We start from the raw sequence: 16327 nt of genomic DNA, 5'->3' as shown, positions 1-16327 counted from the left end.
ATGTTCCGTAATGGTACAAGTTTATAAAAATCATAAGAGCTATTTTTACAAATGGCTGATTTCATTAAGTTAAAAAGACATAAAATACTCATTTAGCATAAGAATTTCTAACCTCCTAATTTCATGTACATGCCTCTCTGCCAGGTCCTGGCAGGTGGAGACAAAAAAGCAAAACTATTCTGATGCAGAGGAATGCCAAGATAAAGCTGTTTAAGAGACTCCTAGAGCTGTAAAACATTGTATTAATTATCACAGAACCACTAGGGTTGGAAAAGACCTGTAAGATCATCAAGTCCAATCATCAACCCAACACCACCATGCCCACTAAACCGTGTCCCACAATGCCACGTCCACACGTTCCTTGAACACCTCCAGGGATGGTGACTGCACCACCTCCCTGGGCAGCCTGTTCCAGTGTTTCACCACTCTCTCAGTAAAGAAACTTTTCCTAATACCCAGCCTAAACCTCCCCTGGTACAACTTGAGGCGATTTCCTCTTGTCCTGTCACTCTTCACTTGGGAGAAGAGACCAACACCCACCTCTCTGCAACCCCCTTTCAGGTAATTGTAGAGAGCGATGAGGTCTCCCCTCAGCCTCCTCTTCTCCAGACTGAACAACCCCAGTTCCCTCAGCCGCTCCTCATAAGACTTGTGTTCCAGACCCCTCACCAGCTTCGTCGCCCTTCTCTGGACACGCTCCAGCACCTCAATGTCCTTCTTGTCGTGAGGGGCCCAAACTGAACACAGGATTCGAGGTGCGGCCTCACCAGAGCCGAGTACAGGGGCACGATCACCTCCCTGCTCCTGCTGGCCACACTATTTCTGATACAGGCCAGGATGCCGTTGGCCTTCTTGGCCACCTGGGCACACTGCTGGCTCACATTCAGCCGGCTGTCGATCAACACCCCCAGGTCCTTTTCTGCAGGGCAGCTTTCCAGCCACTCGTCCCCAAGCCTGTAGCGTTGCCTGGGGTTGTTGTGACCCAAGGGCAGGACCCGGCACTTGGTCTTGTTGAGCCTCATTATGAAGAGCTACATAATAGCCTTCACGGCTGACGGTGCTGGGCTTAGAGAACCTCCAGTTCATGTCTAGTCTCCAACAACCTCTTCAGCAATACAGTGATCATTTAATACCAATGTCAATACCCCAATGCAAGAATACAGCCAAAACAGATATCTGAAACTTAAAAACAGTAAATTCGTAGCCTTGCTGAAAACCTTCAACGTGTCTACTAATACCAGTGAAATTAAGTAGACACCCAGAGATCTTAATCTTCTGGGTCTACATCCAGCTATGTTCTACCAGCCATAAAACCAAACTGGCCATACGTGGTGAAACAATATAAAGATCTTTCTTCCCTTGCTATTCCTTTACCATTTTTTTCACCACAGCATCTCTTTATACTCATTACTCAGCCTCCACTTTCTTCTTGTCACTTATTTCTCTTTATTCATTTACAGACAATACATCTTCTCAGCTTTAACTTTACTATAGCCATTGCTCACGTGGATTAACACTAATTCTTTTGATTAAGACTATTTACAACTATCTCTCCCAATCAGGTTTTAGGAAACTAATTGTAGTGACAGATTTTGAAATTAACTACCTTTGAATGCTTTTGTTGGCTCTAGCTGACAGCAGCAGACTCAGGTTCCTTACATGTGTAGGCTGGATAACCCTTGCCCCAGCCAACTGAGAAACTGAACTAGGGATGAGAAGAAAATTACTCTTTGTCAAACTACCCTCTCCACTCTCACTCCACATCTTTCCATCCTCAGTTTCATATTTGCTACAGTATTTGCCTATATGAGAATAGTTAGTTGCATCTGTTACGCCAGGCATCCTCCTCTTCAATCCTTCCAGGTCCTTAAGTATACAGTTGAAGGGCTTCCTTCTCTTAAATTTCTAATTTAATTTCTACTCAGTGGGAATTTTTCTGCATGCAACTTCTCCAAGATGTTATTACAAAAGTTAACAGCTCCAGTGTCTACTATGTGTAAGTGCTAAGCAACATAAATAAGAGAGGGAAAACACTTATCCTTTATTCATGAAGGACCTATGTATCTGCAGCACTATTTAACAAGTGCTATTTAACAAGTGCTGGATAAAGACAACTCTTCAAGCAACAAAGATTTTCAGTGCAGTCCTGAGTTGAATAATGAAGCACTAGAAGTTGTTACTCTATGTTTGCTTTAACTATTCATCCACAAAGAATATGTGCAACTGATCTTTCTCAACTTCCAGCATTGTCAGAGGCATGAATGCAGTTTTCTTCCAGCTTTATTAGACTCCACTATAAGGATGAAGCCACCTCTAATCAACTCAAGTATCAAGCAGACACTTAAGTCCTTCCTAGGACCTTTAAAAAAATTATTTCTCAAGAAAAAGAGCCCTCAAAGATTTTGAAAGCTTCATAACTCTGTGACCAAAACAGGTCTCCCACAGAATGGCAGAAATCCTATACAGTCTCCAATTCCTTGTATGTTGCTCTTCTAATTGTATCACACAGTTTTGCCTTTCCTATCTTAGTCTGAATTGGCAAAATAGTACATCAAGCTCTAACCAGAGATCAGGCATCCTGTATAACCTAATTGCTCAAGTATTCATCTGAGCAAAAGACACATTATCATAGGAAGGGGATCAGAGGACAAACACAGGCACATATTTAGATCCACAGCAAGGATGAGAATATCAATTATCAGAAGTTTTATTTCGTTGAACTGGTAACTAAAGCACTGGTTAACCTAAAATTTTCATCCCCCCTTTCTGATGGAAACTACAACACTGGCAATGTCCGTGGACTCTCCTTTTTCTTATTTGGTGGGTACACTACAGGGTTTTTTAAATCTCATGTTCTTTTTCATCAACACTCTTCAGATAATCAGAACTAGTGCAAGGCCAAGGTATGCGATATTAATATGATATGGACACTTCATGATTAAGCAACTACTGCATAGTTCCTTTCAATAGCTGAGGATTGGAGTTGTCAACTCAGTCCTACATTCCAGTTCATCTGGCGTTAAGACTATCGTTGCATATAGCCGACTGCCAACCAGATCACTTACGTTCTTCCATTTTGTGTCAGGAACTTCAGATAATTGTCAAAAAACTGTTCAATTAAAGGTCTCAGAAACAAGTGCATACAGGTAAGTAGCTCAGTTTCACTAATTATATGGCTATCTGTTCATTAATCGCTATCCTACTTTGCCAGGTTTGTTTCTTTATATTAGCGTAACAACAGACCCCTACATAAGTTTTAACTTGATACAGTGATAAAACCAGCATTTTTAGTATTTGATTCTGCATTAGGAAAAGTTCTGTGGGGTTAAGATGATTAATCTGAAGTTATCTCTTAATCAAATGTTTTTCTAGAAGTTATTTTCAGGACCTCTAGAAGAATATACAGGATATCAGACAGAGGATCTTACGCACAATAGCTTGGCTGCTGTTAAATCTTATGAGTGCTAAAGGACTGCTAAAACATTTAACAAAAACCTGAAGGAATGCTACGTTCAATTTATCACTGCCAGACTTCAGCATTGCCACAAATGCCAGCCTAACACTCATATGGAGCCCTCCAGAAGAGAAACAATTCTTTGCACTTTCACCTGTTGCAGCATATCCCACTGCCAGGCATTACACGCACCAGGCATTTCCATCACAAGTACTGAAGAGTTCTCTTGTGCATTTTGACTTCAGCTATTTCATGATTTTGTCGTTCTCTCTCACTAGCCAAGTTCTCCAGGCATCTTCATCAGAACAGATAAGTTTGTGGAGCCGTAGCCCCTTTGCACTCTGTTCACCTTTCTCACTTAGTTGGGTTTGGATTTTTCCCTCCTAACAGAGTTTAAAATCCAACTTAGCTGACGTGATGCTGAAGACCACTGCCCTGATATATGTTGCTCCTTAAAATACAGTCTGCATTCCATCAGTATATTCGGTTGTTCCCAATTATCTTGACATTTCCTATTTCGTCATGTAAATAAGATTTATGATGATCAGAGGTCAATCGTCATAAATAAAACCTGAAAAGCTTTCCCTTCAACTACATTAAAGTGTTGTTGAAACAAACTTCTCACTTTTTTTCTGCAACTCAAAGTTTTACTCAAATTTTATCTGGGGGGAAAAAAAAAAAATCTAACTTGACACGTCAAGCATAAAAACATCAGTCCAGGAGGTCAACCTTTTATAATACACCAAAGTTTTAAAACATTCGTTGTACACACTTAAAGGAAAAAAGCTTATTTACCTACATTAACACAGACAATAAAGACACAGAAGAAAGCTTATAAGAGCCCAATACTTAATCACTATAGCAGAAAATAAACCAAAACCAAGACTACTTTATTTCACCTTACAAAATACAAAGAAACAACCAAAATATTTTTAGAAAACTGTCAGAAATCATTCCTACTAAAACCCCAGGAAGAATACTATCTGTAGATTCCGACAAAGAGCCACCAACTTACCCCCACCCTCAGAGTTTTGTAACACATGGAAATCTACACCATCAGCACAGACTGTAAAATGGAAACTTCATACAGTGTAACAAAATTCACCATTAACTTAGGGCTGTCAAGATCTTGGCCAACAAGAAAGAGACCTGAGAAACGTAGACATGCACAGATAGCCGAATCTACGCCTAATATTTAACACATTTACCTGCCTTCATGTTAAATTTAAGCAAAACTTTTTAAGAGACTCCATAGAAGCAGTCCTTAATACATGACTTATTATGAAGGACTTTCTCTTCTTCTCCAAATCTCTCTTGATAGTAAAAATCTGTACCCCATTTTTAATTACATCTCATTGAAAAAGAAGTTGAAATTATAATTACATTCTGCATCAGACCTTCAATAGGTTTACTTCGACTTAGACACTGTTCCTACAGTGGGCAGACAGTAATTAAAATGATTTCTTACCTTGACTACTCCATCAAAGCCAGGGATTGTGTTGACCTTTGCATTCTTGGCTAATAATTTGCTTTCAATCTTGTCTCCCATAGCTTGAATAGCATGTGTGTCAGGTCCAATGAAGGTGACACCTTCTGATGCCTGCAAAGACAATGAAGATACACCTTTAGGAGATGAAACTAAAAATCAGCTTTACACAGGTATTGCTGTTAATTTTTTTCTCTTTTTGAACTGATTAATGAAGCAATGTTTAGAAGACAGTGATCTTTATATAACAACCTAGCAATATAAGGAGCATTTCAGCCAGTTCATTAAAAATGTGTATGACCTTGTGAAACCATGTATACACACAGATTCAAAGCCTCTATAATTAGCACTTGTATAAATCAAAGCCAGGCCAAAGAAAGATAGCTTAAAATGGAAATACTCCAGCTTGAAAGTTAGAACTGTCCCTTGAGAAAACAGAGGCTAGTTAACTCATCATTGAAATAGCAGCAAGTGATTTACAAATATATGCTTGCTAAACTGTAGTGCAGTTGAAAATTCCATTATGCATTCCTAAAAACAAACCTTGGTGAAACTTCAAAATGAAAGTGCATTCTCTTAACTCAACGTATTTAAAGAGCTTCTAAATAAGGTAATAACTGAACTAATGTTTCCCCAGTTCTTTCAGGCAACTCTCTTTTCCAGTACTAATGTGGAAATAGGTTAACATAAAATACTTCAATACTTCACTACATAGGTAGAACACTGAATTGCATTTTTCCCCCTCCTGTTTCTCTATGCTAGCGAAAGACTCCAGTGATCAAGTACACAGACATTTTTCCAAACCTCTCCAGGGTCAGTACTATACAGAGCTAAAAGGCAATTTTATCAGAACCGTTTCACTGAAAGTTACTGATGCATCAGTGAGTACATGCATGTTTCAGGCAATTTAACATATTTTGTACCACAGAAAAAAAAACATCAAAAGAAAAAGCATACAAGCATTGCACAATTTTTTTATGTTTCATTAATTCCCCCCCAATTCTAAGACACCTGTAAAATGCTTAAAAAACAACTTGCTTCCAGCCAATGGGCAGTTTACTTAATGCCAACACTAACACAATGGCAAACATTCAATTTCTTATATCAGAATTTGTGTCTTAATATTTTGTCTTTCTGACATACACTTGTGCTGCACACATATGTTAGGGTTGCTAGATAGTTATAGTCACTAACAATAAAAAGTAATTTGCTGAAGCTTTGTGTATTTATGTGATGGCAGTACACGACCACAGAACAGACATAGAAAAAAATACGTTTAAGCTGGGGAACAATGTCCTCATATTCATGATCTTATAGGAGCTGAGAGCTCCCAACATGCTTGGGAGTCACTGTTTTCACCGTCAACAGCTCACTAGCAGAAGAGTGTAACAGCAGTAGCTCTGCATAGACAGCTTCCTATCATCCTAGCTAACAGGGTGCTACAGATAACAGAAAAGACCAGATAGGTATTACAGACACACTAGGAAGCTCAGTGCAAAGACACCCAAACCAAATGCAGAGCATCAGTTTAGCTACATCAAAGGCTTGTTAGCTTCAACTCACAATGAACCATCTGGGTTTTTATCTCAGCCCACCTCTTCTCTACTACAGTAAGCTTATTAGCTCAGCAACTCCGTAATACTGATTTGATGAACAGCTGTCTCAGAAAGTGGGGAAGACTGCAATAGGAGGGAGCAAGGGATAGGAAGACCACCACAAGGGTACACATCTATTACTATTACAGTGCCAAAGGATCTGAACACTAAAGGAATTCACTTTTTAAAGGAGAAGGGAAACAAGAAGCAAGGAGTTGATGTTTGAAATCATAGTGACACAAAGTTTGGAGCTGACCTTTTCAGAAACAACAGCAGATTGCAACCTGGAAACTGATACTTCATTCCCTCGTATTAAGAGAGTTTTAAATAGGTGCCTGCATACAACTGGAGGTAGAGCAGACTTCCCTTCTGTCATCAGACAGTATTCCAATCTCAAATAAGTTTTGTGGAAAAGGTTCACTTACATACTTGGCAACTGGAGATTATGCTGTCCCTCTTATATTGCTCCTAACCTGGAAATACTTTGTTTCTGCAGTTTCTGCCATAACATTGGCATTTGCATCCTGGTCAATGCCACTTCCAACTTCACCATATATTGTTTCATCTCCCCACTCTCTTCTCAAGGCCTACCATCAAACACATGATATCTCCAGGGGTCATCAAGATAGCGAGTCCAAAACTTTTGCTTTCCAGTGAAAGGCACATAGGGGACATCTTGCTTGACTTACTGTCTCTTCTCGCTACCTTGTGGCATAGACTTTCAAAATGCCCAGTTCATTACCTACTCCTGTCCAAGCGGGTAGTTGGATAAGAAGAGGACAGCACTGTTCAGGAGAGATTCATGAACCACCTGAGAAGGAACACTCCAGGCCATTTCAAGAAATAAATCTGCTGCATGCGGTGTATTTGTTAGGTGTATCTTGTTGAGCTGTAATATTGCATGCGGATACAACCAATACTTATTAAAAAGTAAGTACCAGATTATGTGCAGCAGATTCACATTACTCTAATACAAATATGACTGGATGCAACCTACATCTTTGTGTTTTCTTTTAATGTATACTTTTAACGTCCAGAATTGTCTACGCATGCACCTCTTGGCTTTAACCACTTTGCACCTTTGTACCTTACACAGAACTGCTCTTCATTTGTGAACAAGCAGCAGCTTAGTACCACCAGCTAGTCTCCTATATAGTTAGTCAATTGGGGTAGTCATGACATCCCAGCAATAAAGTCTGAAACAAAATAGTTTAATTCAAAGTGATATCAGAAGATACCTGAAATCACATTAACTCTGCCTGTTGTAATAACCTTAAATGAAAAATAAGTTAACAAACCAAGGGGGATCCACTGGTTTCCAGCCAATACGTCAAACCATCTTTTACACAGAAAAGGTGTACATTGTCTGACATAACTTGCAACTAAATTTAGCTAAGCTCACAAAAAAGACTGTCAGCTTAAGGCACTACTGGACAAACTCTTGCCAGTCTTGCTACAGTAATTTAAGACCCTGTCACCCAAAGATGCTTGCTCAAGCTTTCTGCCAAAGCTTGTCAGCTCATCACCAGAGAAGTGCCCCAGCTCCTTCATTGCCAATACTCACACATAACATACTAAATGACCTGTTCAAAACTCTAGTGCCTGATACTGAAAACACCAAAATAGACCATAAGAAAGAATGTGGCGGTAACATCTTCAGCCCCCACAAAGATTTATCAGCACTCATCCATTAGCATCCTTAGTTTATGAAACACACAGAAGTGGTAAAACTGCAAGAAAAACCTTCAGTGCTATCCACACACAGATTTGCCAGTGTAGCAGCAAGCCCCTAGAACCTCTGCTGTACATACACAAGCTTACACACTGCGTATCAAGCAAGTTCTTCCAAAAGTTTGTTACTCCTCCATACATTCAGCAGCGTACTCCAGCCTTGAAGACTAATTATCTGGCTGCAGGGAACATACCAAGTTTCACCATAAACCTGCACCAGCACTTTCTTTAGAAACATACCTATGATACCTATGCATCACTGCTCTACTTTGCATAGTCAAAGGTACAGACAAACAATAAGGAGTATTTTATAAAAGAACAATTTCAGGATACATTCCATGCTAAGAAAGTTAGTTCTTTCTTTGACTAAGAAGTAGATATTGAAGAGTTTTCAAGACCCCTCTATTTTTGAGAGCAGCAATAGTTGGTTTAATTGTAGTGCCTTAAGAATTGCAAGCAGCTCATTCTCTCTTCCCTGTTTTTTTTTTCCTTAAGCCAGACAAAAGCCTTATTCTACACTCAGGCAACACAGGACGCCAAATATAGCAAAAAATAAACAATGTCAAAGTAGGACGAGCAAAGGCAAGATTTGGAAAATCCATTTGGGAAGTCTGTGGTTGAGCTATATGTGACCTTTGCAGTCTGTCAACTATGTCTGAGTGCTCTGGGTACAGAGTGGGCCAAACAGACCTATGCTAGCATAAATCGCCATCCTCCCAATGTTTGGAAAGAACCTGTCCAACTGATAAACTCTTGCGGACCTCAGGTAACTGAAGAGACTGATCCTAGAAGAGGAGATTCCTTCACATTGCCTCCTGGAAATTATGAATGCAGAGGTTCACAATTACTGTATTATACAGTCAGTAGTGGATTCATCCTCAGTGACGGCATAAGCAGAACTAAGGACAAAAAGCATGAAAAAGGGAAAACTGCATAATAAACTTTCATACACACTAGCTCCCTTGGCAACATACACTCTTCTGTAGGCTTATGAATATGTGGCACACCAGGCAACTCACTGCCAGGCCTCTCAGCACTCCAGGAAATGACTGAACAGTTCCAACCCAGCTTTAAACAAAACAAGTGATATTAAAACTTTTCCTCTGTCTTTTCGTTATGGACAATTAAACACACTTTTTGGTGTCCTCATCCAAGCCAGGACATTTGAATCTGCACATAACACCAGCTTAACATGAGCAGCTCCAACCAACAAGGAGGTATGCCACATACAAAAACCACGGCTATCAAGAATCTTCTGTTTTCTCTTTCAGGATCATTCGGTGAGGGGATTCTTCCCACTCACCCCACACTGATCTGGCAAAACACACTCCAAGTGCCCAGCTGCTTCCAGGTGCAACAGCCCCTATAATTATCTTACCACACAGAAGCAATGCAATAATGAAGGCTTTGTGCTTGTTCGTTCCCTGGTACCTGAAATGGCTAGTTGTAGGAAAATGTTTCCCATCTCTGAGGAAGAAATGGCTGAGAGGATGGGGATCTCAGGAGCAACTGTAGCTGCTCTACCTTATTGAATATAAACCTTCCTGCCTAAACACAGCTGATTTTAAACAAGCTCATGAAATTTACAGGACAAGCCAAACAACCTGCTGCATACAGCCATCAGATAGTATGTTCTCAAACTCAGACTTACATGTGATGCTTTCAAGATTACTCAGACTCAGGGTGCTACTTATCGGAAGGCAGTAACCATAATTCACTCAGAAGAAAAGGGCTTAACCCCAACCGCTAGCTGGGTAGGCTCAGAGCCTGCAGTCTGTCAGGAGTGACCAAAGAAGCAACTGAGCCAACCGGGTTGCTCTTCCCCCCATTCTCTCTCCTTCCTCTCCTGCACATCCCTTCCCACAGTCCTATCTATCCCCATTCTCTAAGGCAGGCTCTGGCACTCCTCAGTTGACGTAGCTGACCAAATGACAGACAATGGCCTAGGGGTTTTTTTGTGAGAAGTGTTTTCCATTGCTTTCCTGAGTTAAAATTAGCTAAACAGAGAAGCTTAACAGGCATTGGAGGAAGGACCACATAAGCTGCTGGAGCATGCAACTGGGAACAAGAACCATCTTTTGGGGAAGGTACATCCTCAACTCTCAGGTGGGCAGAAGTGGGGACCGCATGCTGCCATATCAGCCTGCTTTTGTGTTTGAGTCTGCATTTCTGTTTTAAGGTTTGTTTTAAAATAAAGCATGTTGTTGCTTCTCTGAGGAGCCCTGTTTTAATCACAGAATGGCTGAGGTTCAAAGCATCAAAACCACTCCTTGAACCAGCTCTTTGACATGTACTGTCGAGTAGTGGAATAATTTAGGGGCAGAAGAGAAGCGAAAGCAAGATCGTGTTGCAGTGAGGTAACAGCAAGATCAGCAAGGGTGGTAACAACTTACCACACTTACTCAAGAACTTATTGGTGAATGAGCTTATGAAGGAAGGTCCACAGATAAGAACTCCAGTAGAAACTGTTATCATAGGGTCTGGTTTTCAGAGGGGATTTGTCCCAACCCTCCAGTTTTCTTCACAGGAAAATCTGGAAAAGGTTTCCATTAAATACTTGCATGCAGTTGATGAATTCTTTCACTGTTGTACTGGGGAACGACCGCATTAATTTTTCTGCCCTCTTGACACACAGCCAGTCGAGAAGGCAGACCCAATGGGGAAGGGAAGAGGCAAAAGTAGTCTGGTAATCAAACAGTATCAGAGTTCCAGAAAAATTAGAATCTTCCACAAATACTGTCTCCCATCTACAACAGGGACTCATAGCTCACCAGAATGAAACAGACTTGTACATGCAGCTGTCTGCAGCCACATACAAAGCAAAGCAGATAAGGACAGCTGAAGGATGACTGTAATAGCTAGCTGGGCTCAAAAGCCTTTAAGTTACACAGGCTAAATACAGGCCTGAGAAGCAGAGCTGGCAGCAAAAGAAAGGTCCAACAGTGGTTTAAACAACCTAGAAAATAACCAAGCAGAACAGAAAAATCCAGTTGAAGTGGCCAGATGAAACATCCAAAGATAGACAAGACTCAGGAGTCCAACCAGAAGAAAAAAAAAAAAAACAACCAGGCACACTGACATCTGTTGAAAGAGGTGGGGACATAACAGATCACCTTGCAATACAGGAACTGTCCATTCAACACTGGGAAGGAATCCCCCTAAGAAATATACTGTAAGAATATATTATAAGAAGCATCCACTCAATAACCTAGGAAATACTGAACTGATAAAATGTTCCACAACAGAAAATGGTGGAGGTGAAAGAATGCCTTAAAGCTTTCTGCCAGATGCACAGAAACAACCTATCAGCTCAAACAACTGGACCCTGTTGCTGCTATCCTGAAGGCTCAGAATAAAGACCATATACAGGAGTGGCCAATGATCTGCCCAGGCATCAACCTGTAAATTCAGTATTAACAAATAGAGAATTTCATCCTATACAGACTTACTTTAAGCTGGAAAAGGCTTGAAACAGCAACATGCCTAGGTATTGTCATGGATCACCAAAAGTAGTAACACTCCAGCAGTTCAGCAAACAAGAGTTTCTCCAATCTTGTTTAGAATGAAATAAGGAGAACTTCTGAAGCCAGAAGATCTTCAGTATACGCACACATTTTTATATACACACACAAGACAGAAAAGACAACACTTAGAGGTACAGTAGCATCCTTCATTAGAACAAGTTTTTTTTAAAAAAAGAGCCATGCTGAAGAAAAGCAAACTACAACCTTCTTTCTGTACAGGCTTCCAACAGAACAGCATAGCACCTCCTAAGCAAATGTGGTATGTGATATAAGCAGATAGATAAATAAGCTAGAGGAGGAAGGGCTGTAGCATCCTGCTTTTCTCTGACTACACCTGCCTTAGGCTACTGTAGTTCTTTCTGAAGGTCTGGCTTTTCTTTTGTTTGAGGGTTTGGGAAGATGGAGTATTACAATCACCTTGAGTTGCCTAAGCAGCAGGCAGGTAGACAGTGATAGCAACTAACCTGGGAAGTAAAATGTTCATTGGTGATTGGGAAAGTGACAGAGCCCAATGCAACTTGCTAGAGGAAGGAAGGAGGTGGTGGTGGTGGTGAACTGTGCTGCCCAGCCTGCCAGACCTCATTGCTTGTTCCAAGTTCTACTTCGAAATAAAAAACTTACTTAGCTCCAAAACACACTGCATTTTAGAAGCCAGACCCACCATGAAAGCTATGTCACCACCTGTGACACTATACTGTGCCATTTTAAATATCTGTACTCACTGTCTCAAATAGGAGTACATACTGTAAAAGAAAGTGATACATTAGAAGTGTGTCTTTAGGAAGGAAAAAGCTAGCAGAATGAAAAAGCCTTGCCTGAAATTGAACACAGCTGCAAGAAGTTTGTCTCAAAACTGAAATTACAGAACACTAAAGCATTTTCACAACCACTACCTTAAGAAAAAAGATTATTGTTGGGCAGCAATACTAAAAAACTGAAAACCAGAATACACTAATTTACTTGGAAATAAACCAACACATGCACCAGTTTCCATGTTTAAGCTCTGGCATAGGGAAGGAGATGTGTTAACAAATTCCCTTTAAGCCATTTTTCTAAGAAATATATCCGATTTATTTAATCCTGGTGTGAATCTGTTCACACTGGCCTCTAAAGTATAGTTTAAACTCTGCAGAAAGCTATGAAAATAAATTAATCAGTTACCAGAAAAATCTTGTACGGTATTTCATTTCCATCAGTATGACCAGACAAACTTCTGAAGGACCAAATGAAAATGGGCCTTATCCAAGCCCCAAATACACCTCCTCTAAAGCAGGCTAGGAATAGAATGCAGGAAGAGCATATAGCTATATATTATATGTAGAGAGATAAGCATATTTCTGTTTTTCAAAATTTAGTATATGTATATTCAAATATTTGGGGGTAGGAAGAGAAATCAATCTGTTAAACTACTCTAAAGCTCAGCTTAAACAAAAGGCACAGTTGCTGAACCAGTATAAACACAATCTAAGGCTACTTAACTCCACTGTCCCAAAAAAGTGTGCACCTCTCACAAAAGGTGCATGACCTCCTGCATATACACCAGGGAGCACCAAGAATAAATCTAGATATAGTCAGCACCACCTTAAGCACAAAAGCTGCTTAGAAAATAGCTTTTAAATAAACATTAAAGTCATGTCCTCTTTAATACCACAGAAGTGATAAGTGTACAAAGTCAAAACTGTAAGAACCAGAGCAATCTGTAAACATCTTCCTTAACAAGTTGTGAACTCACAGACTATATGTATAAAGGGTAAATATGCTTGCATTCATTCAATTCTGAATTTTAAAATTAAAAGGTTTCATTAACCAAACACTTCATAGTGTCTACTATACTTCTAAGTGGGAAAAAAAAAAATGGTATTCAGCTCCGAGTCATACCTTTGCAAGTGAAAAGAAGTGCAAAAGAAGCTTCTTCCAAGGATTCAAAGATACAAGACACTGAAAAGAACAAAAAGTACCTCTGGGGCTCTATACTTAGAAGTTTTCACTTTGGATCTGATCGTCAAGCTGAAGTTTTACTTGATAATTTCACTTTAAAACAGTTTAAAGCTTTTAGATGGTCTACGTATTATTTTATGTCTTTGTCCAGAACCCAAATAGTTATCCAAGTTTTTAGAAGCATTTCTCAAATACAAACTATAAAACTTGAACATACAGTAGTTTGTATGACATGCCACTGTCAACAATGAATTGCTTCGTCACCTATAGAACATTGCCCCCACACATACCACTCAATGCACAGGAACTTAGCCCTGCTGTGCTGCAAAAAGTTTGAGTATTCGACTGTATCAGTAGTCATGAATATCCAGAAAATTTTAGGGAGAAACAAATGAAACTTAAGAATTTTCCCTGGATGGTTTCCATATTGCTTTTCTTCACGTCGTGGCATTGAAACCACCCTTGATTTTTACATGATAAAAGAAATCTGTGGAACTAATCCTAGAAACCTCTTTCTGTTTCCTTGCTTAACACCTCCAGGCGACAGAAAAGACAAAATGCTTCATTTGCATCCTTAAACATTAGAAACTGCGAATGAGCCTTTTCAGCTGCAAATGTTATTGCATCTACATTTCCAGAAGAGAAAGAAGGTTAAACAGCCTACTCAGGTTTATGTTAACTCATCTCTTCTTAGCACCAGGAGCAGCACAAAGAGTAGAGAATGTGGAAGCTTAACAGCCCAACCTCTTTCTTCATTAGGTTCAATTAGATCCTGGAAATGGATATAGCTGCTGATTACACGAAGATAAAGAGAAGAAATCAGGTATGCACAAAGGAAGTGGCAAACACTAACAAGTGTAATCTTAGTCTTCCCAATCATCTAGCCTCATGAAGACCATTTCATTTTTCATACAACACAAAAAAGTTCTATCAGTTGCATGACCACACAAGATTTTGCCTGATATAAAAGCAGCATTTGTTTAATCGGTAATACAAACTCTTAGTTTAAAAACGTAACCTGCCAGTGTTGCACAAAGCCAGCCTGAACATGTTAGTAAGGTAAGAAAAATTCCTTGCTTGGTGTGCTACATAGTACTACTTCTTCTCAATTAAAGAATAAATGTGAGCCACAGTCAAATAGCCAAACAACACTATTAAGCTACTTTAGTTCAGAATACAGCTAACTACAATTTATTCTTCAAGAGTACTCGATCTCCTAACCGACAACATTTTTTAAAATTAGGATTCAATCTACATGGTATTTTTAATTTGTTTGGAGTGAAAAAAAGCACTTGGAGTTACTGTACTGAATGCAGTAGAGAAAGTTAGCAGCACTCTATTTTCTAGGCCATTTGGCTTTCAGTCTGGAAGAAAAGTCTTCAGCTTGGCAGAGAACACTCAATGAGATGTTTAACACAAAATATACGTTACTCTAAATGAAAACCAGGCACTCATGGAGAAAAAAAGCATGACAGAATGATGAGAGGGAGAAACAGGGGAGCATCCTTCTAGCCAAACCAATACCTCACATTACAAGGACCCATTTATGACATATACAAAATTTTCTATATCAAACTATCAAACTGAAAGTTCGGTAGGGAAGACAAACAGAATTACATAAAGAGTTCAAAAACCTGAATGTTGGAGCAGATGAAAAAAATACATAGGCACAAGACATTCTTTATATAGCCATACTATTTGTCCTGTCCTACAGATGTATGTGAAGCTTTGCAAATGAATATGGAACACAACCTTATAGCCTGATTAGTAAGTGCACTTTGCAATGCCTTAGCTTGTGTTTTTTGGGGCGGGGGGGGGGGGGGGCAGGAGGAAGACAGGGGGAGGACATGAGAATACATTTAGAAGTCAACAAGTAATAAAAAATTAGCACTGTATTATTGAGATGTTACTTTGAGCTTGCAGTCAAAGGATATTAATTGTATGCCTGCAAAAGAACACTTAATAATAAAATCAGAACCTGGAGAGAAAAAACTAATGTAGAAAAAATCTGTCTGGTATTTCTCCAGACATTCTACAATGCTTTCAAAGTTAGGTGACCATCATTATATTTACACTGCATATTCAGAAATCAAATTAAAACTTAAGATGACTGTCCAAGCTCACACCACCCTGCATTTACTGATGAGCTATAAGCATCAGGAACCCTGGTATTGATAGCCAGGAAGATAAGTGACGCTAGATTCACTTTCCTAATAACCGCTCTGCATACTAAGAACAGAGTTGAGCGAAGCACACAATTACATTGAAAAGTGTCATTTCTCAAACACTGTAAAAGACAAAGTCACTGAATAAGCAACACTCTTCATAAAAACAAGGCTGTTAAGCCCACTGGCCTGACCAAATTCTAATCCTGATAACTCCATTCTTCCCACCTACAGCTCCATTTCTCAGCTGGTTGGTGTAGTTTAGGATCCTCCCTGTCCTCCCATGAAGGCTACTAATTTACTTCCTGCCACATAGCTGCCATCACTGGTATCCAGACAAGGTGGTACTTCTTCAGTAGATTAGCCATCCTCAAACATTTGATAAAGACTGTTTCTGAAGACCTTCAGAGAGAGTTTATAAAGATGCCAGAAAC

General features: G+C 39.7%; 1 protein-coding gene across 1 annotated transcript in view; it reads right to left on the bottom strand.

Annotated features, from left to right (window-relative positions):
* The window catches only part of PCCA (propionyl-CoA carboxylase subunit alpha), a 302331-nt gene that overhangs the window by 205861 nt on the left and 80143 nt on the right, over window positions 1-16327 (bottom strand). Inside the window, exon 7 of the mRNA XM_059832438.1 lies at window positions 4923-5054. Within this exon, the coding sequence (XP_059688421.1) occupies window positions 4923-5054 (132 nt within the window). The remainder of the gene's footprint in view (window positions 1-4922; window positions 5055-16327) is intronic.

This window comes from Gavia stellata, chromosome 1, assembly GCF_030936135.1.
Source record: "Gavia stellata isolate bGavSte3 chromosome 1, bGavSte3.hap2, whole genome shotgun sequence".
Classification (NCBI taxonomy): Eukaryota; Metazoa; Chordata; class Aves; order Gaviiformes; family Gaviidae; genus Gavia; species Gavia stellata.
The sequence above is the reverse complement of the archived record's forward strand: the minus strand, read 5'-3'. Positions and strand labels throughout refer to the sequence as shown.